The 26,894-nt window shown below is 28.8% G+C and overlaps 2 protein-coding genes and 1 long non-coding RNA gene across 4 annotated transcripts; 2 read left to right on the forward strand and 1 right to left on the reverse strand.

Moving 5' to 3' along the window:
* Positions 1-1,817: 1,817 nt before the first annotated feature.
* LOC105964935 (uncharacterized) lies at positions 1,818-6,632 on the forward strand. 2 transcript variants are annotated; one of them, XM_012989442.2, is made up of 16 exons: positions 1,818-1,946; positions 2,039-2,161; positions 2,296-2,365; positions 2,468-2,589; positions 2,695-2,745; positions 2,854-2,967; positions 3,055-3,174; positions 3,281-3,422; positions 3,522-3,692; positions 3,814-3,972; positions 4,101-4,207; positions 4,571-4,661; positions 4,786-5,084; positions 5,198-5,314; positions 5,440-5,563; positions 6,225-6,632. In XM_012989442.2, the coding sequence occupies exons 2-16, from the start codon at positions 2,061-2,063 to the stop codon at positions 6,453-6,455; spliced, it is 2,019 nt and encodes a 672-aa protein (XP_012844896.2). In that variant the 5' UTR covers positions 1,818-1,946; positions 2,039-2,060; the 3' UTR covers positions 6,456-6,632. The 2 variants fall into 2 exon arrangements, with proteins under 2 accessions (XP_012844896.2, XP_088677281.1); XM_088821155.1 differs by having other exon boundaries at positions 1,869-1,919.
* Positions 6,633-11,970: 5,338 nt separating this feature from the next.
* On the forward strand, positions 11,971-13,023 carry LOC148768880 (uncharacterized). The gene is made up of 2 exons (XR_016032935.1): positions 11,971-12,449; positions 12,638-13,023. It is a non-coding gene; the product is annotated as an uncharacterized LOC148768880 (long non-coding RNA).
* Positions 13,024-14,413: 1,390 nt separating this feature from the next.
* LOC105964936 (uncharacterized) lies at positions 14,414-17,614 on the reverse strand. The gene is made up of 10 exons (XM_088821156.1): positions 17,495-17,614; positions 17,282-17,417; positions 16,820-16,990; positions 16,547-16,705; positions 16,338-16,444; positions 16,138-16,228; positions 15,727-16,025; positions 15,499-15,615; positions 15,262-15,385; positions 14,414-14,754 (listed from the first exon to the last, which is right to left on the reverse strand). Exons 1-10 carry the CDS (start codon positions 17,605-17,607, stop codon positions 14,524-14,526), a joined length of 1,548 nt encoding a protein of 515 aa, XP_088677282.1. The 5' UTR covers positions 17,608-17,614; the 3' UTR covers positions 14,414-14,523.
* Between the last annotated feature and the right edge of the window lie 9,280 nt (positions 17,615-26,894).

The raw sequence follows: 26,894 nt of genomic DNA on the forward strand, positions 1-26,894 counted from the left end.
AGGATATTTTAGTAATTTTATATGTTTTTTTTTATTATAATCTATGCACATTTATTAATTTTCTTAATATGTGCAAAACAACAAAAAACGACATTTAAATTGGGACGGAGGGAGTATCAAATAACAATAGAACATAGGTAATTTAATATTCGATTAACGTGTAAATAATTGTTCTCGGTCCCCACTCAGGGGTGATAAATTGATAAATTACTACTCCATCGGCACCATATTATATGTCGTTTTGGGTGGTTGTACACATATTAAAAAATTCAATAAACATATATATATATATATATATATATATATATATATATATATATATATATATATATATATATATATATATATATATATAAAGAATATAGTAAATACTAAAACACCTTTGTCATTATTTGTTTTTCAGGTAACTAATTAAGTGCGATAAGGGGCAAAATTGAAAAATGCAATTAATATTTTATTGTAATTTTAATATAGGTAGAGATCCTAGCGGTTAAATGAAAATTCATACAAGAAAAAAAGTATATTTGGTGAAAAATATAATGTGAAAATTAGTCAAAGAGTCAAAGTTGTTAGTTACTAATTGCATATGCATGAACAGTTACTTACGGTCTATTCTATGCTACACTGGATAAAATATATTGGGTAGATCTTTATTATTCATATACACATAAACAAACACACACCACATTGGTGTTTGTAGATTAACTGTAAAATCATTCGGTGTAATCTTCACTGAGTGTAGCATGGAAATAACCGTAGCGTTACAATGTTGTTTTACATTACTCATTTAATCATTTTGAAGTGGGCCTGCTACTGATAGGCCCATTGGGCATTCCAAATCGTGGTTTTAGTTTGTTAATAAGGCCCATTTTAGTTTGTTATACTAAAATACCAATATTATATTATGTCGTGATCAACAGTAAAATACCGGATCAACAAATGAATGGTACTTTAAAAATTAATGTTACTATGAAATTAACTAAAGAAAAAGAATTTTGCCGTATAAAAATAAATTAAAATAAAAGAAAATTAATATGATACAAACTAGCCACTATACTGTGTTGACCAATATTTACTCTGGAGTAGATATAAATAAAAAAAAATACTTGATTTATAATACAAAAGCACAATTGACTTAGGTGGTTTTTGCAAGCGTTTTTTCAAAGTGATTATGAGTTTTTTAATGTTTCAAAAAAACTGAACTTTGAAATAAAAAAAACTCATAATCACTTTGTAACAGCGTTGCAAACATCATCTTAGTGGTACATAACACTTTGTATTTCTATAGATTTGGGTTGGAATCCTTATTATCGTATGATGTTTTTATTAATAAATAAGTTCTTTAACGACGGTGGGTGGCGAGTATCGTAGATTAAGAAAAATCATACAACATTAATTGTCGGTCAACGACGGCTCACCAGCAGTGGTTAACAATTGGCAACAATTAGAAATAGGGTAAATGTTTAAATTAGTTAATTGGTGGGGATAATTATATTTTGCCATATAAATAGGTATTTATACTTATGTCAACAAAGTTCTCAATCAATAAGCTTTTTTTAATTAATTAATTTATTTATTTATTTTTAATTTATTGAAAGTTAATAAAGACGTAAATGTAGCAATATCAATTCACTTGTCACAAAAAGAAGATTCCATATTTTTATACACTCTGTTCTTTTTTATATAAATTATCCAAAATTTCAAAATCTGTATTATGCATTAATTAAAACTTGACCCACACATTCTAAATAAGCTGATTCAATTAATCACTTCAGTTTCATTTATTTTTTTGCATGAATTCATTTTGCCACTTTCCATATATATAAATCTACTCTTTAGTGTATAATTGAAAATCAAAATCAATTTCATTGCCTCATCAGCAACTTATAAAAGCTGAAATTGCCAGCCCTAGTGAAATTGTATATCTGTTCATATTGTGCTTTCTTGTATGTACAGCTTAATATACAATTAAAATTAAATAAATAAAAAAATTAGTGTGTTGAATTGTCATTTTAATTTTTTGCTGTTTAATTTGCAGGATATATATAAAAATAAAATTAATGGGAAAATCGGGGCTCAACTCGATCTTCTCGTGGCAGCTTGTAGCGATCGTGCAGCTATTGTTTCTACTAATTGCGACTCGTTCTCATAATTCGGATAGGTAAGTTCACAGATTTATATTTATATTTGCAATAAAGATTTCAATTCTCTTTTTAATTCAAAAAAAAATATTTTTTTAATTTCGTATAATTAAGAATATTCCATGGAAATTGATTTTATTTCATTTAATTTCAGACATAAGCATGGGAAAGGCAGAAGAAGCCATACTGGTGCTGGAGTGCATTTGCTTCAACAAAACCATACCGTGTTAAAACTAAAAATTACTATTTATTTCTTACAACCGATATTTAATTAAATCTCATCTAATTTTATTTTATTTTCCGTTTCGATTTTTTTTTTCTCGTAGGTTTCGTTGACTAATGGGATTGTCAACGTCTTATTGACAATACCGGATGGTAATGTTATCAGTGTAACATACAAAGGGGGTGACAATTTGCTTGAAACTCAAAACAAAGAAAATGATAGAGGGTATTTAATTAATATTTATATATTAATTAAATCTATTTTTATTTTACTATAATGCATTTACATTATGGAATTATAATTACTTAACTAAATTCTTAATCGATATAGGTATTGGGATCTTATCTGGAACAAGCCCGGGGCTCCGACTAGCATGGATAAGTAATTAAGAATTAATTAATTTCCATCCTGCATAATTTTTATTAAATTAAATTTATAAAAATGTAGAAATTGATGTATATATATAAATATTAATTAATGAATGTGCAGGCTAGAAGGAACGAGTTATAAGATTATCGTTCAAAATAATGATCAAACGGAGATATCGTTCACTAGAACATGGGCAGTCGGCAGTGCACGAATGCCTTTAAATATCGATAAGAGGTGAATTATTTGTTGTATATAACTAATTTCCAATAATTAATTAAATTGCATTAACATTTGAATTATTTTATCACTCGCGATAAGCAGATTCGTAATGCTAAAAGACTCCCCGGGATTTTATACGTACACCGTGCTCGAGCGCTTAAAAGGATGGCCTGCTTTCGATATTCAAGAAGGAAGATTTCTTTTCAAGCTTCAAGAAAACAAGTAAACCCTAAAAACATATTATCATATATTAAAGAAGTTAATCTTGCTTAATTCGAAATTAATAATCATGTTTATTACTATGTACGGAAACTACAAATGTACGTAGATTTCATTACATGGCTATGTCGGACGATAGGCAAAGAGTTATGCCAATGCCCGTTGACCGTATACCCGGTCACGGTCAACCTCTCGATTATCCGGAAGCTGTTCTCTTAACGAATCCAACTAATCCCCAGCTCAAAGGAGAGGTAATTAATTACTAATCCAAAATATGCATACATTAAATATATATGACTAGTCATTAATATATAATTAATTAGGGTAATTTTTATTTGTTTCTTGATTAGGTGGACGATAAATATTTATACTCGTGCGATAATAAAGATAACAAGGTCCACGGTTGGGTAAGCAGTGATCAAGGAGTCGGGTTTTGGATGATAACGCCTAGCAACGAGTTTCGTACGGGTGGGCCCCTCAAACAAGATCTCACTTCTCATGTTGGACCAACCCTACTTTCTGTGAGTATATATATATAATTTCTCATATTTAATTTGATTTATAGTTTAATTTAATTGATTATCTTTAACAAAAATACAAGTTAATTATGAAAAATTACATTTTTTTTCTTCGGAAAAAAAGATGTTTATTAGCACACATTACGCTGGCGAAGATCTTGCACTCAAGTTTCAGACCGGCGATTACTGGAAAAAGGTTCTCGGTCCGGTTTTCGTTTATCTAAACTCCGACCCTTCGGCCAAGACTAATCCTTCCGTCCTTTGGAATGATGCCAAACAAAGGGTATATATATATACTACTAAATATTAATTTAATTTGCAATTATTATATTATTATTATTATTCCTAATTAAGTTAATTAATTTCTGTTAATTATTAATAAGTTTATTGTTTTTGGAAATTGATTATCAGATGCAAAAGGAGGTAAGCAGTTGGCCATATAATTTCCCACTTTCAGTAGATTTCCTTAAATCTAACCAAAGGGGAGCTGTCAAGGGTCAATTACTTGTTCATGACTGGTATGTATGCACAAATTAATTGTTGAATTTATTTAGAATTATTATTTTAGATAATAAATCTATATTTTAAATTTTAATTATTGCCAATCTATGTAATTAGTAATTTTTTATCCATATTAGGTAAGCTTAATTTATATTACTTATCATTAAATTTTTTGAACAACAATATAATTAAGAATGTTCGATTGTGAATGCTCCGCGAACATACTAAAATTTTGCCTACATATCGGTATATAAGTAGAAAACTTACATTAAACGATATATATTATAGCACACGATTTTTGTTTCTTCGTTTATTTATTTATTTATACTGCTCTGGTATTCCAGCTCTGTATATTTATTTATTTATTTTTCGATTTGAAGGTACAAAAATAAGATGGCTGTGCCTGGTGCATCAGCTTATGTGGGATTGGCACCACAAGGAGGCCCTGGATCATGGCAATTTGAAAACAAGGTACAAAACATATATTAAATTGTTTTTTTATTGCATTTTATTTAAGCAACATTAATTCTTAATTCTTGATTTTTATTTTTTTTTTTATAAAAACCACAATAATTATAATAAAATTTCTTTTTAGGGCTACCAATTTTGGACACAAGCCGACCGTAACGGGAATTTTGCGATTACGAATGTCGTACCCGGAACGTACAGCTTATTTGCATGGGTGCCTGGATTCGTCGGAGATTACAAACATGCTTCGGACATAACTGTCACACCTGGATCAAATATTCAGGCAACTAATGTTGTTTTTGTTCCTCCGAGAAAAGGCGCAACTTTGTGGGAGATTGGAGTTCCCGATCGAACGGCTGCCGAGTTTTTCATACCCGATCCTAACCCTACATTCAAGATGTATCCATACAGAGCACCTGTCGAAAAGTAAACTACTAAATTCAAACTAATTAATATTTATTAGTACAAAAATATTTATTTTTAAAAAATAAAAAAATTACTTACTTATCGTCCTTAATTCGCTCGTGATTAATTTACAGGTTCAGACAGTACGGACTTTGGGCACGTTACAAGGATATTCATCCGGTGACGGACCAAGTTTACACCGTGGGATTAAGTGATTATAAAAAGGATTGGTTTTTCGCGCATGTTCCTAAGTAAGAAATTTTAATTAGTGTCTTAATTCAAATATATGTTATTGTTTATATTATTATTATTATTATTAAATCGATTTTTTTTAATAATATTTAATTAATAAGGAAAATATATTGTTGAACATCAGGAATGTGGGACCTAGACAATTTGCTGCAACAACATGGCAAATAGTATTTGACCTCAAGAGTATTACTAAAGGGAGTTACACTCTTCAATTAGCAATTGCATCAGCTAATGCAGCTGAAGTACAAGTAAGCCACTAATATATATATATATATATATTGCAAAGTCCTTTAACTTTGTTTGTCGCATCTAGGAGGGAAAGTTGGAACAGGACTTTTAAAATTTATGTCGGTTTCGATCTGAAAAAATAAAATTTCGGAGTTTTTCTTTATTTTTTTATTTTTTTCATTCCGATTCAAATTTTTTATTTCAGATTTTTATTCGAATTGGAAATATATTAAAAATAATTGAAATTTCCGATTTCCAATCTGATTTTAATTTCTAATTAACTAATTCGAAAAAGTTCAATTTCGTCCAAAATACACCTATAAATAATATGTACTCATTTTACTTCGTGCAACTTTTTTTTAAATATTTAATTATAATTTTTTTTTCTTTATAGATCATGTTGTAGAGTCAAAATTGTATAAAATATATTTTCTCCTTTGATTCACAAAAGGCTAATTTCGATCCATTATGTTCGCCTCTTTCATCCTAGTATACAAACTAAGACTCAAGCGAAATCGGATGTAAATTAAAATTGAAATAAGACAAGTTAGAGGACAGACAATTACAATTTTCCCAAGTTTTTTTTAGCTCATTCCGCGGATATCTTATATGATATTACAAATCTACCCCGTTGTTTTTAGCTTAATTATATTGTTAATAATAACAATTTTATATTTCAAGGTACGAGTAAATAATCCGAATTCGGCAGCATTGTTTACAACAAGATTAATCGGTAAGGACAATGCAATAGCAAGGCACGGAATTCATGGATTGTACCATTTATTCAGCATCGACATACCAGGCACTCAGCTCGTCGTCGGGAAAAATACCATCTTCTTAACTCAGGCAAGAAGCATATCGCCCTTTTGCGAAGTCATGTACGATTATATACGTTTAGAAGGGCCTGCCTAAATTAAAATTTGAGGGACTATCTTTTGTTCTTCCATATAATAAATTAAAGATCTATATCATATATATATTATATATGATATAATGTATGATCTTTTTATTTTTCCATAATCTCCAATACTTGTAGTCTTGCAAGATTTTATATAACATCTTATAAGATACTTGAAAACTTTTCCTTTTTTTTTTTTCTTGACAATTTAAAGTGCGCTGTAAAATATGCTTTCGTATAATAGTTCGCAAACAACACTAGAGATGTAAAATATATTAAACTAACCATGCGTGATGGTGGTACAACTCGAGTCCACCTAAGAATATAGTGGGCATAACTAATGATATTACGCTGTATGATCGAGTTTTACCTTAGACTTTGGTTTCGCTCGGTTACTTGTATCTCATTAATTAATCGTGATTATAATATGAGATGGATCAATTCTCTATCGACTAATTAATTATTAATTAATAATATGTCCTGTCACCACATCCCGAGATATCTCAATTCCCAAAACTTTCAACTTTATAATTCAACTTCCTATATATCTACAGTTTATATTATGCTACATCGGGTGAAATATACTCATACACACACAAACAAATACACATCCACTTTTGTTATGTTGTACGTGTTTGAATTTTTTTGTTTTGCCCAAGTGACAAATTCAAAAGATAGCTATTTTCCAAGGTTGTAAAAAGCGGTAATCGGGTCGGAGGCGGTCAGGGACCGACTCACGATTAATCGGTGCGGCGGTGATTAATCGGTGATAAATCGGAAATAAATCGGTTTTTAAAATTTAATATAATATATTTCTAGAAATTATTTATTAATACTCAAAACATATATAAAAATATATATTTAAACATAGTTATATCTTCATCATGTATATATCCTAATAACATAATAAAAGTTTAATAAGAATAAGATCATAATACATAAATATCCTTATAAAATATAAATAAAAATGCAATTTTTTTGAATTTTGATTTATTCTTAAACATTCCTAGCATACATCATTAGAACAATATCAATTAACATAAACAAAATAAAGCATAAACTCATTTTTCTAATAAAAATCCCAACTTTTATTTTGAATTAAAAAAAAAAAAAAAAAAAAACGATTTTTGACCGATTTTTGCCATCGAAGTTTGACCCGCCTTAAATGTTTGACCGCCTCAAACCGCTTCAAACCGCCTAAAACCGCCTCACAGTCAAAAAACCGATTTTTCAAACCTTTACACTAAAATCGTAAAGGTTTTGGACCGCCTCCGCCTCGGAGACTGATTAATCGGCCGCCTCGACCGATTTTTAGAACACTGCTATTTTCTATACACAAAAAAGTAAGGAATAAAAAGATAATTACACTAAAGAAACCGACACCGTTAGAGATGTGAGAGTTGACTGGTAAGATGATCGATAATAGTATATAGGTGATAGATAACATGTGTTTAACACTAAATAAAATGTCAGAATGAACACTTAACACTGACCACATATTCAAATTGTCAGTGGGATAAATTATCCTAATTCTCTTACCTGCAATAAATAATGATAAAAATGATTAATAAATATAAATTGGGCAAGTAAAGGTGTTTTGAGATGTGACCTACAAAATGTGAACTTGATAAACAGCCGCAACAAAAAAAAAAATCAAAAGGTATAATTAGTCGTAATTGCCAACAATAAATAATGTTGAATAATCATCATATATTGAAATCGTGCAGCGTAAATGGACTTATTTTATTGTATTTTTTAAGGCACTTTTTCTTTTTATTGTTATTGACTTATTGTTAGAAGTTCTTGCAATTCTTTATTTTTTTTAATTTGTGAAATTTGATATACATACAACTAATATAAATAGGGTTAAGTGCACTTTCGCCCTCGTATTTAGGCCCGTTTTGCGCTTTGCCACCCAAACAAAAACATTACACGATCATATCTGGACTTACTAATTCGTAGCACCAATTACTTAAAAGTCCATTATTGGCTAAAAAACTTCGGAAGTTGCACATGTGCGATACACACGTGAGAATGAAGGGGCAATTTTGCCAATTCCCACGGATTGTAGGGCAAAAAAAAGAAAAGGAAAATAATTTACCCAAACAACAAATAATTTGAAACGAAGAAAGTCATAATTTATTTAAGCAGTCGGTCGAAATTCGAATCGATGCCCAATAAATTACGCCATAACTAATAAAGACGAATTTATGGCTACAATTCCATAAAAACACCAAACTCAAATTCCTCCACACAAATTTCATAAAATTACAGACTACCCCTGCAAACTTTTTCAAACTTATATACAAATTCATTGTGTGTAATAAAATATTAGAACAAATCAAAATTAGGTGAAACATTGTTGGAACATGACACCTAATTAAATATTTCCCATTTTTATTTAATTTGTCTATGTCTCGTTGTCCCCCCCTGAATTACGCAGAATTTTCACAATATCTCCACTTAATATAAATATAATAATGAATTAATTGTAATTTGCAATAAAGACAAAATCTTCCATCAACATTATAATATAATATTATTATTATAAATGTAAAAGTATGACAATTGACAATTCTCACGTTCTTTTGAATGCTAGTACCGCGTACGACCCAACAAAAAAACTTCAATTTTTTTATTTATTAAAAACCCCCTAAGGTATCAAAAGTTTCAAAACTTCCTCTAAAGTATTTCTTATTGTGAGTTTCCCCCTAATGTTAACATCACACTAACGGATAGTTAAATTGAAGTTATTAATATACCAACTATTATAGAAAAAACTTTTCAAATGCAAATTATTAAATTCAGTATTTCAGTTACTAAATTACAATAAATAGTAGCACGTACCGTCGAGTAAATGTAAAACTACAAAAGACAATATGATCAGTCGCTCAAAATTTTGTACTTCCGATTGTCAAATAAATTTACAGAATATTACAGAGTTCGATCAATTTGATTTCATTTCCTTCAATCAATTTCAGAACTATGTCTATATACACATTTCATCAAAAGATTTATTTTTCAAATAGTTTTTGTACTTTTGAATAAGAATGTACATCGTGGGTTTATCCTCTTCCTCGTCCGTTTTTGTAATCTCAAGTACATATGACCGACCGATCGATGCTAGTAAAAATATACGGTGAGAATTACGTTTGTATTGATTGACGTATTTCTTTTAGTATGTATTGACAAGTAATTGATTTTGACTTTCAATACTTGAGGGGTACTATTGTAAAAAAAGAAATATACTTGAGGCATATTTGTAATAAGTACATAGTTCAGGGGTGTACACAAAAATAAAAATCACTACCTTCCTCTCTAAGAAAAAAGACCATTTCTAATTTCCCACCCCCTCTATATATACATTACATACAACAAAGAGTTTCAATTTGCAGACACAGTTTTCATCTGTCTGAAAAATATATATACATATGGAAAGCAATTATAAAAATAGTGAAAGAAATTACGAGAAAACCAGCAAAAGATGCTGTGGAGGAATAAAGCTAAACCCTAGAAGATTTTGTGTGCAGAGGCTGCGCACAAATTTCATGAATATTGTAAGAGTATTGAGAAGATGGAAGAATTATTACAAGAATGGTGTGAGAAAGCTGATCACAAGAAACCTCCGAACAAGGAAGAAAGAGAGAATCGATGACGTCGAATTTGTTTATTATAATTATTATTATTATTCAAAAAATAATAATAATAATAATAAAAGAAGAGTAGCAATAATGGAGCATTCGAATTCATTCAGCTCAGAAGCAATAGCAGATTGTCTTGAATTCATCAAGAGGAATTCTGTTTCTGTTGATGATGATACTAATCCTATGCTCATTCAACATAATTAGCCCAAGGTTTTACCATTTTTTTTTTTTTGTTAATGTAAATAATTTACTAGAATTACTTTTCTTTGCTTTTTTTTTTTTTTCCTTCTTCTTTTCGGCTTTTGACTTTATTGGGTATTAATTTATCGATGGTCTACTGTATTGCGTCTTACTGAATTTCGGTAAAAAAGAAAATTCTTTATGGGTTGCCCATTTAATTAACACTAAAAATATCTTTTTTCTTAGTAAATTGTGATACAAATTTACACTGACCTTGTTTTTTATATAAACAAAACTCTAATTAAACTAGTCATACAAATTATTTTATTATTATTTATTTTAGATATATGTTTCTTTATAAAATGTATAAATTATAGACGCATATAGTAGGATATAATCTGATGAAATTCGTCACGCGTAACATAGAACAAATCATTAATCAAAACTCAAAATAACACAATATTGATATTTTTGCTCTATATCAGAGTCGAAATTCGACCCCCTTACATAAGAAAGCTTAATTTTGAAGGAAAAATATGTAAGCTTAATTTTGTATTATTTTCGGTCAAATTAATTTCAAAATTCAGAGATGTGTGGAATTTTCAGATATTTTATAATTAATCTTCACATATCTATGAGTTATTTTGAATTTGAAATATATTTAGCATTGACTGTTATTATATTTCAACTTATTATTGTATAAACAAAATCAAACTCAATTAATAGTGAAATTACTTAAAAGACCAAATCTCAATAATAATCTATTATCTTAATTCAGCTATAACATTAACGGAAACTATTTTTTATTGGATGAAATATTCTATTATATAATTATTTTGATACATTATAAACAAATGAGTAAATAATAAAAAATCACACACATGTATATATAATTGAATTAGTTCATCAAATAATAACAACAGAAAAATATATATATAAAAATTCAAACAGAGAATAGATGTAGATCAATATATTACAATTACTAAATATGTTTCAAAATTATTTGTATATCAAATGCAAAGTAATATTTCCTAAACTTATAATTATGTATGTGAAACATAATGAATTATATTTATTGTTTATAAATATAAATATTGTTGTAGTAGAAATGTGCTAAAGGTGATATGTTGAAGTATAAACAAATTTTTGCTGGGGTAAGTTGTAAATATTAGAGTAGGCGTGTTCAAAAATCTGTCCACCTGTTATAAAAATAGTAAAAAATAATTATTTTAATTTTGACTATATTTAGGTGTGAAAATTGGTAGTTGAGTCAAATCAAAATTAATTAGCTTAGCAAGACTTTTGTAGAAGAAATATTAATTAATAATGAACAAAACTAAATAGGGCAAATTACAGCTACCCATGAGATATTGTCAAATTACGAAAAAGACCTCTTGTTTAGGTAATTACAGTCATCCCTTCTTTTAAATAGTTTTACATAAAATTTATGTAATTCGGTTATTTACCGAACCAAATTGTATATTTAGTTTGGTAAACGGTATGAAATGTTGGCGTACCGAAGTTTCGGTTTGGTTTTACCGATTTAAGATTCCTAAATTTACCTCTGGAGGGGTATTTTCGTAAGATAATACATAATTGAGGAGGTGGCTGTAATTACTCAAACAAAAAGGGGTTATTCGTAATTTGACAATAACTTAGGGATGGCCATAATTTGCCCAAATAAATAACATAGAAAATAGGGATAATTAGTGAAAACCCCCCAATACATTTGAATATATTAGGATGGATATAACTTCATTTTACATATTAGTGAGAACTCCCTTATTTTATATTTTAATTTAACATAAATTCAAATTTTAAGTGGTATGTCAATATTACCCTTAGTTATCATATAAAATCACCAAACCCTATTTCTCATCTTCGTCTACTTTTTTCTCTCCAGCCACCATATCTCTCGTTTCTATCCCCAACCCCAAACCAGATCTCATATGCCCACCGCCACCCTCCGTCAACCGCCGTCGTCACTGCCCTAGCTCCGTCCACCGTCGTCGTCGCTGCCCTCCATCCACCACCGTCATCACCGCCCAACAATGCCCTCGTCAATCCTTTACTCTTTTTGAGTCTCCCCAAATACCAGAAACCGTCATTCAGTAGGCAACAATCGCTCTCCGATTGTCTTGAGTCGCGGCTCTTGTCGATTCATTCAGCCCGAGGATGAAACCGGTAATAAAAAACTCATCGGAGCAAAGCAGTTAATTCATCTTATATTTTGCCAATTTTAGATCATATTTTCAGATTCCATTCAGATCTGTATTCATGATTTTCGATAAAAATGTGGTTTGTAGTTGATTTTCGATATATTGTAGAGTGTAGTGGATTTTTTATACTAATTTTCTCTGAAACCATTTTAGATATCCGCAGCGGCGATCTGATGTGGCAGAGTGGTAATTGACGGTTGACGCAAGGGATTTGCATCCTTTCTTCACCTGAGAGACATTGACATGTAGAAGTTGGGGAGTGGTTGAGACGGTGGAGACGGAACAAATCACCCTCACAGCCTTCGGATTCAACACATGGTCGGTGGAGATATAGCCCTTTCTCGATGGATATGGGACTGTAATGTCCAGCATCTGGATTGACCTATAGTTGTTTAATCTCTTAAATTGAGATTTTTATTTTATAGTTGATTTAGATAAATTATAGTTGTTTTCGATTTTTATAGTTGGTTTAGATAATTTTAAAGTTGATTTGATAAATTTTTAGTTGATTTCAATTTGTTATGGTTGATTTTCGTTAATTTGTAGTTGATATAATTTTAGTAAACCTGCTATTAAAAATAACTATTTTTTGTGATTGTTGGTTTGAAAAAAAAAAACGAAAAAAAAAACAGTTGTTTTCAGTAATCTATAGTTGATTCTGGAAATAGTTAATTTCGAAAATAGTTGATTTATGGAAATAGTTGATTTTGAAAATAGTTGATTTCGGAAATAGTAGATTCCGAAAATTTTATAGCTGTTTTCTGAATTTTATAATCGATATGAAAACAAAAACTGAAAAATAAAAATAATAAAATTGATTTTTTTTTTAAAGTTTTTAAATAAATAAACGAATTATAAACGAATATTATAATTAAAAGAAAAAAAATGAAATAGATATTAAAGTAGTGGAGAGTGAATAGTAAGAAAGGGTAAATTTGAGAATTAAAAAAAGTTGGACCTATCACTAATAAAGAAAATGGAGCTGGGCCCATCTTTGTTAACAAAATGCTAGAGGGGTTCTCACTAATAGTCCCTAAAAAATAAGAAAAATACAAGAAGGCTAAAAAGCTTAGAAATCTATTTTTAGAGATTTCATCATATCTATTTAATTATTGTAACCCTATATTGACTTTATACTTCTAACAATAAAAAAAAGTCCATTTACGCTGCACGATTGACATATAATATAGTTATTCAACTTTAATTATACTTTTGATTTCTTTTTTGTTACAAATAAATAAAGTAAAAAATAATTCAAGTATTTTATAAGATGTTACATACAGTTAAACCTCTATAAATTAATACAGTTGGGACCATCAAAATTTCATTAATTTAGCGAAATATTAACTTATCGATAAATTAATAATTATTAATTTATACATTAATTAATAATTTATTAATTTATGAAATTATTTTTATTATTATTTTCAATAAATATAATTTTTTTTAATTTTTTACGCGTATATTATTCATAGTACCATTAGTTCAACGCACTATAGAGCCCGCTTCACGAGCGGAAGCTCTTAAAGCAGCGATGTTATTGAACAATTTCATGTTGATTTATGCGAAAGCTATAATAGAGGTTCTAACCATGTTAAAAAAAAGTGAGACACGAGATTGGTGGTAATGTGAACTTCAACAAAAACAAAGGGCAATGAAATTATATTTTATTAAACCTTCATAGATCTATAAAATATGTATTGCACCATGTAATTTAAGAATTATTTTTATGAATTATTAATTTATATATTATATGGGGCTTCTTAAAATTTTCGAATGTGTATTATCTTATAAATTTAGCGAATTATTAATTTAGCACGTTGTCCCCGAGTCGGGACCGGGAAAATTTATTATTTAAGCGAGATTATTAATTTATCGAGTATTAATTTATCGAGGTTCTACTGTAAAATCTATATAAAAAGCCCATCAAAGAACAAACGACACTCTTCCAAATTTTGTAAGACTACAAATATCGCAGAGCAGATTATATATGGAAAAATAAAAACAAATCATATATTAATTATCAAGATATATATAATTTAGGCGGGACCTTCTAAACGTAAATAATCGTACATGACTCCGCTAAAGGGCGATAGTTTTCTTGTTTGTGTTAAGAAGATTGTATTATTTCCAACGACGAGATGTGTGTCCGCTATGCCGATGCTGTATAAATGGTACCGCCCGTGAATTCCGTGTCTTGCTATTGTGTTGTCCTTCCCTATCCCTCCTGTCGTAAATAATTCTTCTGATTCGGGATTATTCACTCGTACCTGTAATTATAAAATTGTCATTATTAACAATATAAGCTAAAAAAACATAGGGAGAATTGTAATATCATAAATAGCAAATGTATCAGATCGAAATTAGCCTTTTGTGAATGAGAAATAGCAAAGGAGAAAATATATTTTATACACTTTTGACTCTACAAGATGAGCCATAAATAAAAATATATAATTAAACATTTAATCAATTTTGCACTAAGTAAAATAAATAAATATTATTTATAGGTGTGTTTTAGGAGGAAAAAAAATAAGGAATTTTTTGATAAATTAAAATCAGATTGGAAATCGAAAATTTCAAATATTTGTGTATATATATTTCCAATTCGAATTGAAAATCAAAATATTATCCTAATTAAATCAGAATTTTGAACCGGAATGAATTTTTTTTTCTTTCCAAAAATTGAATTTTTAAATTGAAACCGAGATTATTAAAAGTTGAAATTCCATACCGACTTTCACTCCTAAATGCGATAAACAGATTATAGTGTGGCTTACTTGTACTTCAGCTCCATTAGCTGATGCGAGTGCTAATTGAAGAGTGTAACTTCCTTTAGTAATATTCTTGATTTCGAATATTATTTGCCATGTTGTTGCATTATACAATTTAGGTCCCACATTCCTGAAAATCAACAATATATTTTCGTTATTAATTCAAAAATAAATCGATTTAATAATAATCATACAAACAATAACATGTATTTTAATAATTAAGACACAAATTAAATTTCTTACCGAGGAACATGCGCGAAAAACCAGTCCCTTTTATAATCACTTAATCCCACGGTGTAAACTTGGTCCGTCACCGGATGAATGTCCTTGTAACGTTCCCAAAGTCCGTACTGTCTCCACCTGTAATTTAATCACAAACGAATTAAGGACGATAAACATATAATTTTTAACAATAAATTTTTTTGTGTGTATGTACTAATAATTTTAATTAGTTTGAATTTAGTAGTTTACTTTTCAACATGTTCTTTGTACGGATACATCTTGTATGTAGGGCTAGGATCGGGTATGAAAAACTCAGCAGCCGTTCGATCGGGAATTCCGATTTCCCACAAAGTTGAACCGTTTCTCGGAGGAACAAAAACAACATTAGTTGCTTGAATATTTGATCCAGGTGTGATAGTTATGTTTGAAGCATGTTTGTAATCTCCGATAAATCCAGGCACCCATGCAAACAAGCTGTAATTTCCGGGCACTACATTCTTAATCGAAAAACTCCCGTTTTCGTCTGTTTTTGTCCAAAATTGATAACCCTAAAAATAAAATAAGAAATCTAAAGTCAATAAGAAACTTTTTTTTTCTCCAGAATTTGTCTTGGAAATTTTATTCTAGAAAAATAAAATAATAATAAAATAAAAAGATAACCTTGTTTTCGTAATGCCACGAGCCAGCTTCTCCGGGTAGTGCTAATCCCACATAAGCCGATGCACCGGGCACGGCTTGCTTGCTAACGAACCTATATATAATTAGATTATATTATGTGTACAAGTTTTAAATATTGACAAAGCATCTAAAATTCGATTTTACGTCTCAATTGTTATTCAAATGATTTATTAATTTATTACCAGTCACGAACAAGTAATTGACCGCTTAAAGCTCCCCTTTGATTCGATTTAACGAAGTCTTCCGAAAGTGGGAATTCATATGGCCAACTAGCTTCCTCCTTTTGCATCTGATAATTAATCATTCAAAATATATATTAAAATTATGATTTAACTATTTTTTTCAATTTTCATGAATATAATTAAATTAATTAATTAAACATCATTCGTACCCTTTGTTTGGCGTCAATCCAAAGTACAGAAGGATCGGCGTTTGCGGAATCGTTCGAATTGAGGTAGATATAAACCGGCCCGATAACTTTTTTCCAGTATTCTTCTGTTTTAAATTTGATTGCTAAAACTTCTCCAGCATAATGTGTGCTAGTAAAATACTTTTTTTTTTCAAACACATAATTAAGTCATTAGTAATTACAAATTGAAATATTAAATAATATTGTAATTATTTATTATTAAATATTAATTTATCGAGATTCTACTATACTTACATGGAGTACAGTTGGACCGAGATGAGTGGTGAGGTCTTGTTTGAGAGGTCCACCTGTCCGAAATTCATTGGATGGTGTTATCATCCAAAACCCTAATGAAGGGTTGCTTCCTACCCATCCATGAACCTTTATATCTTTGTTATCATTTGTGTATAGGTATTTATCATCCACCTATATAATACACATATAATTTACACAATTAAATATTTAAATTAATACATACTTTATTTTTCAAAATTAATTTCAATCTAGGGATAAAATGGCAAGCCAATTATATTAGTAAATGAAGGATATTTTTTGCGATCGATATAACAAAGGGGTGTCGAATTCAATTAATTTGGTGTCGTAAAATATCCGATAAACTCAAATTTATTTTAATTAAGAGGTTATATTTGAATGCAATTAGTGGCTTAATTAATGTGAATAACAATGATTTAAAAAAATAAAAAATAAATAATTTACCTCCCCGTTGAACGCGGGATTCGTTGCATTTGTTATGAGGACAGCTTCTTTGTAACCAAGTACCTGCCCGTTTCTACGATCCTGATTCTTTGGCATAAACCTTTGCCTCGCATCAGACACAGCCATGTATTGAAACCTAACATACATATAATGTAATAATTAGTTTAAGAAAATTTCAATTTAATTATGCAAGAAAATGAATTTATAGATTACATGTTTTCGTTGAGCTTGAACAAAACTCTTCCTTCTTGGATGTAAAAAACCGGCCATCCCGGTAAACGTTCAAGAACAACATATGTGTAAAATCCAGGCGAGTCTTTCAGCATTACATATCTGCATTTATAATAAGTGATATATTACATTTCAAATGTTAAATTATTTTTGAATATTAATTCTAAGAAGAAAAAAAGCTGTTGATATATAGTTATATATACCTTTTATCGACGTTTAAAGGAGCTTTAGTGCTGTTGAAAGTCCATGTTCTGGTGAACGAAATCTCCGTTTGATTTTCGTTTTGCATTATCACCTTATAACTTGTTCCTACAAAACTGCACACACACAATTACCAAAGATAATTTCAAAAAAATTCCTTAATTGGTAAAAAAAATATTTATTTATGCATATGCAATTTATAATTTAGTGATGTATACTTACTTGTCAGTTTGATCAGCATGTGCTGTTTTGTTCCAAACAATATCCCAATGCCTGTCAATTAATTAGTTCGATATTGGATTATTATACAACATCAATATTATTATGTAATTAATTTTAACAATTTTATTTTATATTAAGAAATATATATAAATCAATGATAAAATTATGTAAAATTGAATACCCTCTATCTGCTTCATTATTTTCTGGAAAAAGCAAATTGTCACTCCCTTTGTAAGTTATATTAGTGACAGAACCACCTGGTACTGTTAATCTGATGCTAACTATTCCATTGCTTATTACAACCTGCAAAACATTTAATTATTTAAAATGTTAGAACATATTTTTCCACGTGTAAAAATTACATATTAATAATCGATCGCAAAATGTTTATAGTTTTACATACATGTTCATCATCTTGAAGCAACTGCACTCCTAGAGATGGCAAATCTGCTCGAATAATATTGTCTTGTATAAGGCGTTTTCTGCAATTACATATATTTTAGAAAAAAGCTCGTCATCGTTAGATTATATATGTATAGATACACAATTCGATACATGTATATTAATATATATAATATGATACTCACCTGTGAAAATTTTCAGAATTAGCAACTAAAACAAACATCTGCAAAACCACTCCGACGAACATCGACATTCCCATTATTTTTTTGCTTTCCTGCATGTAACTTGTTACGAAATATATTCGATTGCATTGCCAAGAAAATTATATATACATATATATATATATATATATATATATATATATTGGAAAATTAAATTAAATTTGATTGAGAAATACAAAATGGACTCGGAAGACTCACCATCGATGAAATTAAATTCATCGAGCAAACTTAATTCCCGAATAATTCTATAGTGCTTAAAGAATTCTCATGTATATATAGTCGACAGAGGCAAACATAAATTTTCCATTCGATAAATGAAGGCGATTATGTTTTCCTTTTTCGAGTCATTTTGAATTACTATTACGTGCTATATAATAATTGACCATCGATTCTAGGACAAATGTTTATTGTTTTACCATTGAATACAACTTTCCCTAATAGAAGGTCTAAATATGAAAGTGTGAACTTATTAATTGCAGATAGAATATAATTAGCAATAAGAATTAAATTAAATGTGAGTCCTCCCATGGATTAGATTTCATCTGCTGAAATGGGATATGTATAAATTATATTTTCAAATATGTTGGCAAATTTTCACAACGGCATGGAATTGGATTCTGATATTTAATTATTTATCATTAGTTTAATTGAATTTCCAATTTGGAGAAAAGGCCAATTTGAAATTCAAATAGTTTTTTTTTTCTTATTTATTTTTTCAACTAGACAATTAGTTTGTTATATCATATATGGATGTTCAAATTAAATTACATAATATTATTTGGTATATTAGTAATTGATTGGTATATTAACTTTTATATACTACTTTATATTGTTTTCTTAGTTTTATTTACAAATGCTTGTGTATGGCCCACATTAAAAAATAATTTTTATTTCTATCTTTTAAATTTAACTTTCTATTATAATTAATCATATAAAATACTTTTCACAATACTAAAATCCACGATAAAAAAAAAATAACATAAAGCAAGAATTTTTTTTTTATTTCTTCTCAATATTTTAAGTTTTCAATCTATCGAATTTCTATGTATTTCAAGATTTTTATTTTTTAAAATACTTTTACTCACTCAACTAATGTATACTATATTGTAATTTATTTTATTAATGTCTATAAATATTTTTGTTAACAACAATGTCTATAACTAATTACTTATAGTTATTTCCATTTTTTTTCTTTCACACAAATATCCGTAAAAACATTTGGGGGCAACTTCGCCAGATTTTCATTAACTCTCTCAAATTTTCGGCTCGCAACAGAAAAATCCTAGTTCCGCCCCTATATAATATGACTCCATCATTGTTAAACTCCTTTGGCTTTCAAATATAAATGATTGTCATAAAAAGTAATTTTGATATATATACTTAATGAAAATGACTAACTGATAATTAATATAATATAATAGGTGGTGATTATGGTCTCTTTCTAAAAATCAGGCCTGTATTTAGTTTATTATTTGCTTATACAAGTGGCAAATATGCACTCGTAGAAAAATAGATTTTACTATTAAATTAAATAAATTTGTAGCGTAAGATACTATTTGTGGTAAATAAAATAAAAAATTTGCTATAATTTTACTATGAAGTTTCATAATTCACAATGAGTACGGCGTGACAAAAAATTTTATTACGGTAAATGACCGTAGCAAATTCTTTTTTGCTACGGTAATCTGTAGTGTTTACTACGTACGACTCTTAGATTGTCGCATCGCAAACGGTACATTTTGTACCGATTTTTTAACGTAGCAAAAAAATTTATAGTAAAAAGCAATTTTTCTACTAGTAAAACTTATGACAATGCCATTTAATTAAAAAACGGACATTTTACTTTTTTTTTTATTTTGTCAATGAATTCACCCCTCCAACAATTATTGCTACTAAGAAATACTCTACTATATGTAACAAAATTACTCTACCCTTTTAAATCCTAATTAACTAAACTCTATGATTCAAATTAAATCCTAATTTAACCACAATCTCACAGTTTCATCAGTTTGGGTGTTAACATCAATAAATGGCGTTGACTTTTTTTTTTCTTTTTTTTATAAATATATTTCGGTCATTGACCGTTGTATAGTATATGCAAGGGTGAGTTGAGTTCAAAAGTGAATGCTGAAATTTATTCGGCCGAGTTCCTCAGTACCGTGTCATGTTCGGACTCCCTTCACATAGATTGAAGTTCAAGGTTGATGTTTTTATTCTAATATGAAACATCAATCAGGCAAGAGGATTGTGCAAGGAAACTATACAATTGTTAGAACGGCAGCCACGTTCTTAGTTGCAAGATTGATCTACCCGATAAAAACATTGGCGATATGTTGTTTTTATTTCTCAGATGATTTTGGTCCCATCCAATTCCACCTTACCCATTAAGTTCCAAATCCAATAGTTTTCGTTGATGATTTCTTCTGCAATGACGATCAACAAGAGTCAAACACTTTTGCACATTGATTTGTATCCTCCTAGACCTCTATTCAACCACCATCAACTGTACTATGATCCTAATCAAGTTTGAACCGATGGATATCAAGTGTTGTTAGCAACATCGTTGGAAGTAAGTGTTTCAGCGAATATGAATGTATATATCTTAAATAATATAAATTATTTATTTAATTATAATCACACTTTGTCTTATTTATATTACAATATACTTTCTATAAGTGGTATATTTGCACGGGGTTGTTTTTTTCTGGCGTATTTCGGCACAGTCATTTTCTAAGGCACTTTTGATGTAAATATTCTTTTTATTTTTCTCGAATTTATGTGATTGTTGTTTGAGTAATGTGCGGCACTAATTTGCTGCGAAACACGAAAAAATTGGAGGTTAACTACTCGACTTTAATATAGTGGTTCCGTCTACTATTTTGAAAAATATTTTCATGTACAAGATTGTATTATGCACTGTATTCCACTAATTTAAAGTTGACCGTAACATTTGGTGTGAAAAATGTGTCGAATGTATTATGTTACGTATTTGTATTAAATGATTCCTACGTCAATTTGGTCTAATGATTTTTTTTCTAAAATCTTAAATTATATTAGTTTATATTTATATTTTTTTCTTTATTTTTGTACTATCATTGTTTTGTTGAATGACATTTTAATTTTAGAGGGTGTTTTGCTAAGCTTATAAGATGTTAAAAGGAGCTTATAAGATGTTTTAGAGCTTATAAGCTCTTCTAAAGTGTTTGGTAAATTTTTAGAAAAAGATCTTAATTTTTTTTTATATAAGCTTAGCCAAACACCCTCTTAATCTTAAAGGCGAACTTTTTTGGAGAGCAAATAAGATCTTTTTAAATAAGTACCTCTACCCCACCTTTTTATTTAAGATCTTTTAATGAGTAAAAATATGAAATAAGCTCATTATCCAAACACTCTAAAAATTAATCCTAAAAATAAGATGTAACAACTAATCAGCTCTTAAAACATCTTATTACACGTAAGAGCTTTTCAGCTGTTTAAAATAAGCTTAACCAAACACCCTCTTAATCTTAAAGGCGAACTTCTTACATCGCATAAGAGGGATATGGTTGTTAATTATATCTAAAATACAATTATAGCTGTTAATTATATCTTATGTTATCTCGCCGCTTGTACGGTGACACGTATTATAATAATAGAAAACTATGTTGGTGGAAATTTGAAAACCTCAAATTGGTCGGTTTGGTCGTATACTAATTGAATATTAAAACTTCAAATAGTGATAAGAAAGAATGAAAATATTAAATTGGTGAGAGAAAAAAAAAAAACTAATATATTTTTCTTCGTAGTGGGTTGCCAACTTTAATTCTTGAAAACGTTGCAGATTTGAATTAATTAGTTTATTAGTGGACAATATTAATTAATAATTAATATGGGTTACAATTCGATCCACATGTCAAATACGGGCCGGGCCGGGCCAACTTCGACCCATGAAAAAAATATGATTTATATATTTTTTTGGAATTTACTTTTTTTCTTTCTTTTGAATAGAAAAAAAAAAAATCAAAACAAAAAAAAATAATCGAACAATTCAAATTGCTTATGATTTGATTATTTCCCATGGTGTAAGTGTGAAAACATACAATCAGCTCCAAAAGTGAAATAAAACCCAAAAATAATTTTTCTTTTTACTGAAATTCTATAAAACACCAATTTTTAGATTATTTTTTTCCCAATAATTTTACAATTTTTTTCAGAAAAAAAAAACTCTAAAAAAAAAGAAGAAAAGAAAAATATTTATGGTAATTATTTACATTTAACAAAAAAAAAAAAAGTAAAACCTTGGGCTAATTATGTTGAATGAGCATAGGATTAGTATCATCATCAACAGAAACAGAATTCCTCTTGATGAATTCAAGACAATCTGCTATTGCTTCTGAGCTGAATGAATTCGAATGCTCCATTATTGCTACTCTTCTTTTATTATTATTATTATTATTATTATTTTTTGAATAATAATAATAATTATAATAAACAAATTCGACGTCATCGATTCTCTCTTTCTTCCTTGTTCGGAGGTTTCTTGTGATCAGCTTTCTCACACCATTCTTGTAATAATTCTTCCATCTTCTCAATACTCTTACAATATTCATGAAATTTGTGCGCAGCCTCTGCACACAAAATCTTCTAGGGTTTAGCTTTATTCCTCCGCAGCATCTTTTGCTGGTTTTCTCGTAATTTCTTCGACTATTATTATAATTGCTTTCCATATCTATTTTTTTCAGACAGATTAAAACTCTTTGTTGTATGTTTGTATGTATATATAGAGGGGTGGGAAATTAGAAATGGTCTTTTTTCGTAGGGTGGAAGGTAGTGATTTTTATTTTTGTGGACACCCCTGAACTATGTACTTATTCTTATTATGCCTCAAATATATTTCTTTTCTTACAATAATATCCCTCTAGCTAGTATCAAAAGTCAAAACTCAGTTACTTGTCAATACATACTAAAAGAAACACGTCAATCAATATAAACGTAATTTCCACCGTATATTTTTACTAGCATCGAACGGTCTGTCATAGGTACTCGAGATTACAAAAACGGACGAGGAAGAGGATAAACCCCCGATGTACGTTCTTATTCAAGAGCACAAAAACAATTTTAAAAATAAATCTTTTGATGAAAGTGAGTAATAGAATAGTGAAATGTGTGCATATATATTGTTCTGAAATTGATTGAAGGAAATGAAATCAAATTGATCGACTTCTGTAATATTCCATGTAAATTTATTTGACAATCCCAATTACAAATTTTGAAGCGGCTCAATTTTATGACATTTATATTGCCTTTTGTAGTTTTACATTGACCCGACAGTACATGCTACTATTTTTGGTAATTTAGTAACTAGAATACTCAATTTAATAATTAACATTTTAAAAGGTTTTTCTATAATAGTTGGTATATTAGTTTTGTTATTATTGTGATAGAATAGAAATGTAGATATACTAATAACTATTATTAGTGTGACGTTAATTTTAGGGGAGGTTTCGAAACTTTTGATACTTTTGGGGGTCTTTAATGCGAAAAATATAATTTAGGGTCGCAAATTGTATTTAATCCTTTAATTGAAAAATTCAAAGTTTGTGTTGAGTGGTGGAAAGTGCGTGGAAAACGATGGGTATTATAGACTTTGTCGGGTCGTTACGCGGTACTAACATTCGAAAGAAAATGATGAATTATCATACTTTTAAATATCATAATAATAATAATAATAATAATAATAATAATAATAATAATAATAATAATAATAATAATAATAATAATAATAATAATAATCGTAAATAATATTATAATGTTGATGAAAGATTTTGGCTTTATTATATTTAATTAGTTGAATTAATTATTAAATGGTGTATTAAGTGGAGATATTGTGAAAATTCTGCGCAATTCAGGGGGGGGACAACGAGACAAAGACAAATGAATAAAAATGGCTGCAAACAAATCAAAAATCAAAAGTGATTGGAGTTGTTGTAAGATTATTAGATGAGCCCAACAAAGAGGAATTATTTATATATAGGTGTCTTGTCCCAACAATGTTTCACCTAATTTTGATTTGCTCTAATATTTTATTTCACTACTAATTTGTGTCTAAGTTTGAAAAACTTTGCTTATGAAATATGTGTGGAGGAATTTGAGTTTGGTGTTTTAATGAAATTCTAGTAATAAATTGGTTTAATTCTACTTTGCACCCTTAAAATATACTATTCTAGCACTTTGTATTCTTGAAAATAACTTATGGCACTTTGCACTCTCAAAACATGTTTAATTATTCAAAGTGTACCCTAGTCTATTTTCTTGACATATTTTTTTGTCGTTTACTTATTTTCGGATCGTCAGCATGGTCATTTTTATCTATTCAATTGATTTTTTCTTCAGGGTGCAAATTGCTAATGTGTTTTCGAGCAAAAATGACTATGTTGAATATCGGAAATTAAGTCAATGACTGAATTCTGGACGAAAAATATATACTATGGTGCAATTTGAACGATTAAACATGTTTCAAGAGTGCAAAGTGCCATAAATTATTTTCAAGGGTGCAAAGAGGAAATATTGTACATTTCGAGGGTAAAAAGTGAAATTAAGCCGTAATAAATTAGTCTCCATTAGCTATCGCGTAATTTATTAGCCATCAGTTCGAATTTTGATGGACGCGTTTAAATAAATTATGACTCTCTTCGTTTCAAATTATTTGTCGTTTTCAAAAATGTAATGATATAGTTTGAAACTACAAAAATAAATGTGTAAATTATGAAAATCCCCTTGAACATGGACTAAATTACAAAAAGAATCCCGACCTATCCGTTAAAATCCCCATGATGTATGTTTCCGTCGTACACCAACCTTATTATAGTGTGATTTTTCAAGGATTTTTTTTTATTCCAGGCAATATTTCCCAAAAAAATATCAATTCAACACGTGCAGGCGTGACATTTATTTATGCTGTTTTTTAAAGACAAAATTGCCCTTAGAGGGGTAGTGGTAATATTAAATTTTTTTTGAAGGTTTTATTTAAAAAGAATAAAGAAATGTCACGTCTATAGGGGTAGAATCGACATTTTTCGGTAAATATTCCCTGGAATAAAAAAAATCCGTAAAAATATACACCACAAGATATCGGTGTAAGATGAAAACAAATTTTGGAAATTTTATAATTACGGATAGATGGGATTTTTGTCATAATTTAGCCCAAGTTTAGGGAGATTTTCATAATTTACCGAAAATAAATTTATGGTGCTTTTGAAGAAAAAACTAAATTACAAAGTATGTCTGTGAGGACTGAGGATAACAATATTAATTTATAGGGTTTGTGTTGAGTGTTTGGGCCGAATAAAACATCGAAAAATATTTTAATAACTTTTCAAATTCTAAAGTGTGTAATTAACTAGCATTTTTCCCCCGTGCGATGCACGGAATATTATTTAAATAGTGAAAAAAAATAATCAATTTAATATATGATAAGAAAATATAGTACAATAATATAGTAAAATTTAATAATATAGTATTATTCATATTTTATATAACATTAATTTTTTAAATCTTACATATTAAAATTTATAATCCAAATAAATAGACTAAGATTTAACAAATCGAACTTCTAGCTTTATCTCTTAAGATTTGAGATGTATTGATGAAAAATAGGAGATTAATAATTGTTGAAAATTATAGTTAAAAAATTAGTAGAGAAAAAATATAAAAAATAAATAATTACATAAGTACCAATAAGGTAGGATTCTTCACAAGTTAGTTTTAATTTTGATAATTGTTAAAAATTATAGTTAGAAATTAGTAGAGAAAAAATATTAAAAATAAATAATTACAGAAATACCATTAGGGTTTTTTAGGGTTGCCCAGCGTTTCTTTCTTTTATATATAAGATTATATATAACGAAGATGTTATTGTAATTCATCAAAAAATAGTAGGTAGAGTACGCTCTCAATCTTGCCTACACTAATTGTTAGGCAAAATTTGACTAATAGCTGGATTCCTACAAACTTAATTATTAACAAAATTATTCATACAATAATAACTATATTAATCAAGGGACCACTGCCTAGGCTTGAAAAGATTTCTTTCTATTCACAATGTGAAGTATAAACAAAACTACTAAATTACAGCCATCCCATGAGGTAAGGTCAAATTACGAAAAAAACCCTCGTCTTGTTTGCATAATTACAGTCATCCATCGACTATGTATTGTCTTATCACAAAATTATTTTAGTTGGTAAATTTAGAGGTGTGTTCATTTGGTAAAATCGTACCAATTTTTCATACCATTTATCGTACGATTCTGTAAATAACCGAATTATCTAAATTTTATTAAAAATATTTGAAATTTTGT

The sequence above is a fragment of the Erythranthe guttata genome, chromosome 8 (assembly GCF_056151865.1).
Source record: "Erythranthe guttata isolate IM_541 chromosome 8, IM_541, whole genome shotgun sequence".
NCBI lineage: Eukaryota > Viridiplantae > Streptophyta > Magnoliopsida > Lamiales > Phrymaceae > Erythranthe > Erythranthe guttata.

Bases quoted from the DNA above. Each gene is read 5' to 3' on its own strand.
- LOC105964936 (XM_088821156.1), bottom strand. From the start codon at position 17,607: ATGCTGAAAGACTCGCCTGGATTTTACACATATGTTGTTCTTGAACGT. The intron at 16,991-17,281 runs GTAAATTATTTA...TGTATTATATAG, and splicing joins ATCCCGCGTTCAACGGGGAG to GTGGATGATAAATACCTATA. The intron at 14,755-15,261 runs GTAAGCCACACT...TTATAATTACAG, and splicing joins CTAATGGAGCTGAAGTACAA to GTACGAGTGAATAATCCCGA.
- LOC105964935 (XM_012989442.2), top strand. From the start codon at position 2,061: ATGGGAAAATCGGGGCTCAACTCGATCTTCTCGTGGCAGCTTGTAGCG. The intron at 2,746-2,853 runs GTAATTAAGAAT...ATGAATGTGCAG, and splicing joins GCTCCGACTAGCATGGATAA to GCTAGAAGGAACGAGTTATA. The intron at 3,423-3,521 runs GTAATTAATTAC...TTTCTTGATTAG, and splicing joins ATCCCCAGCTCAAAGGAGAG to GTGGACGATAAATATTTATA.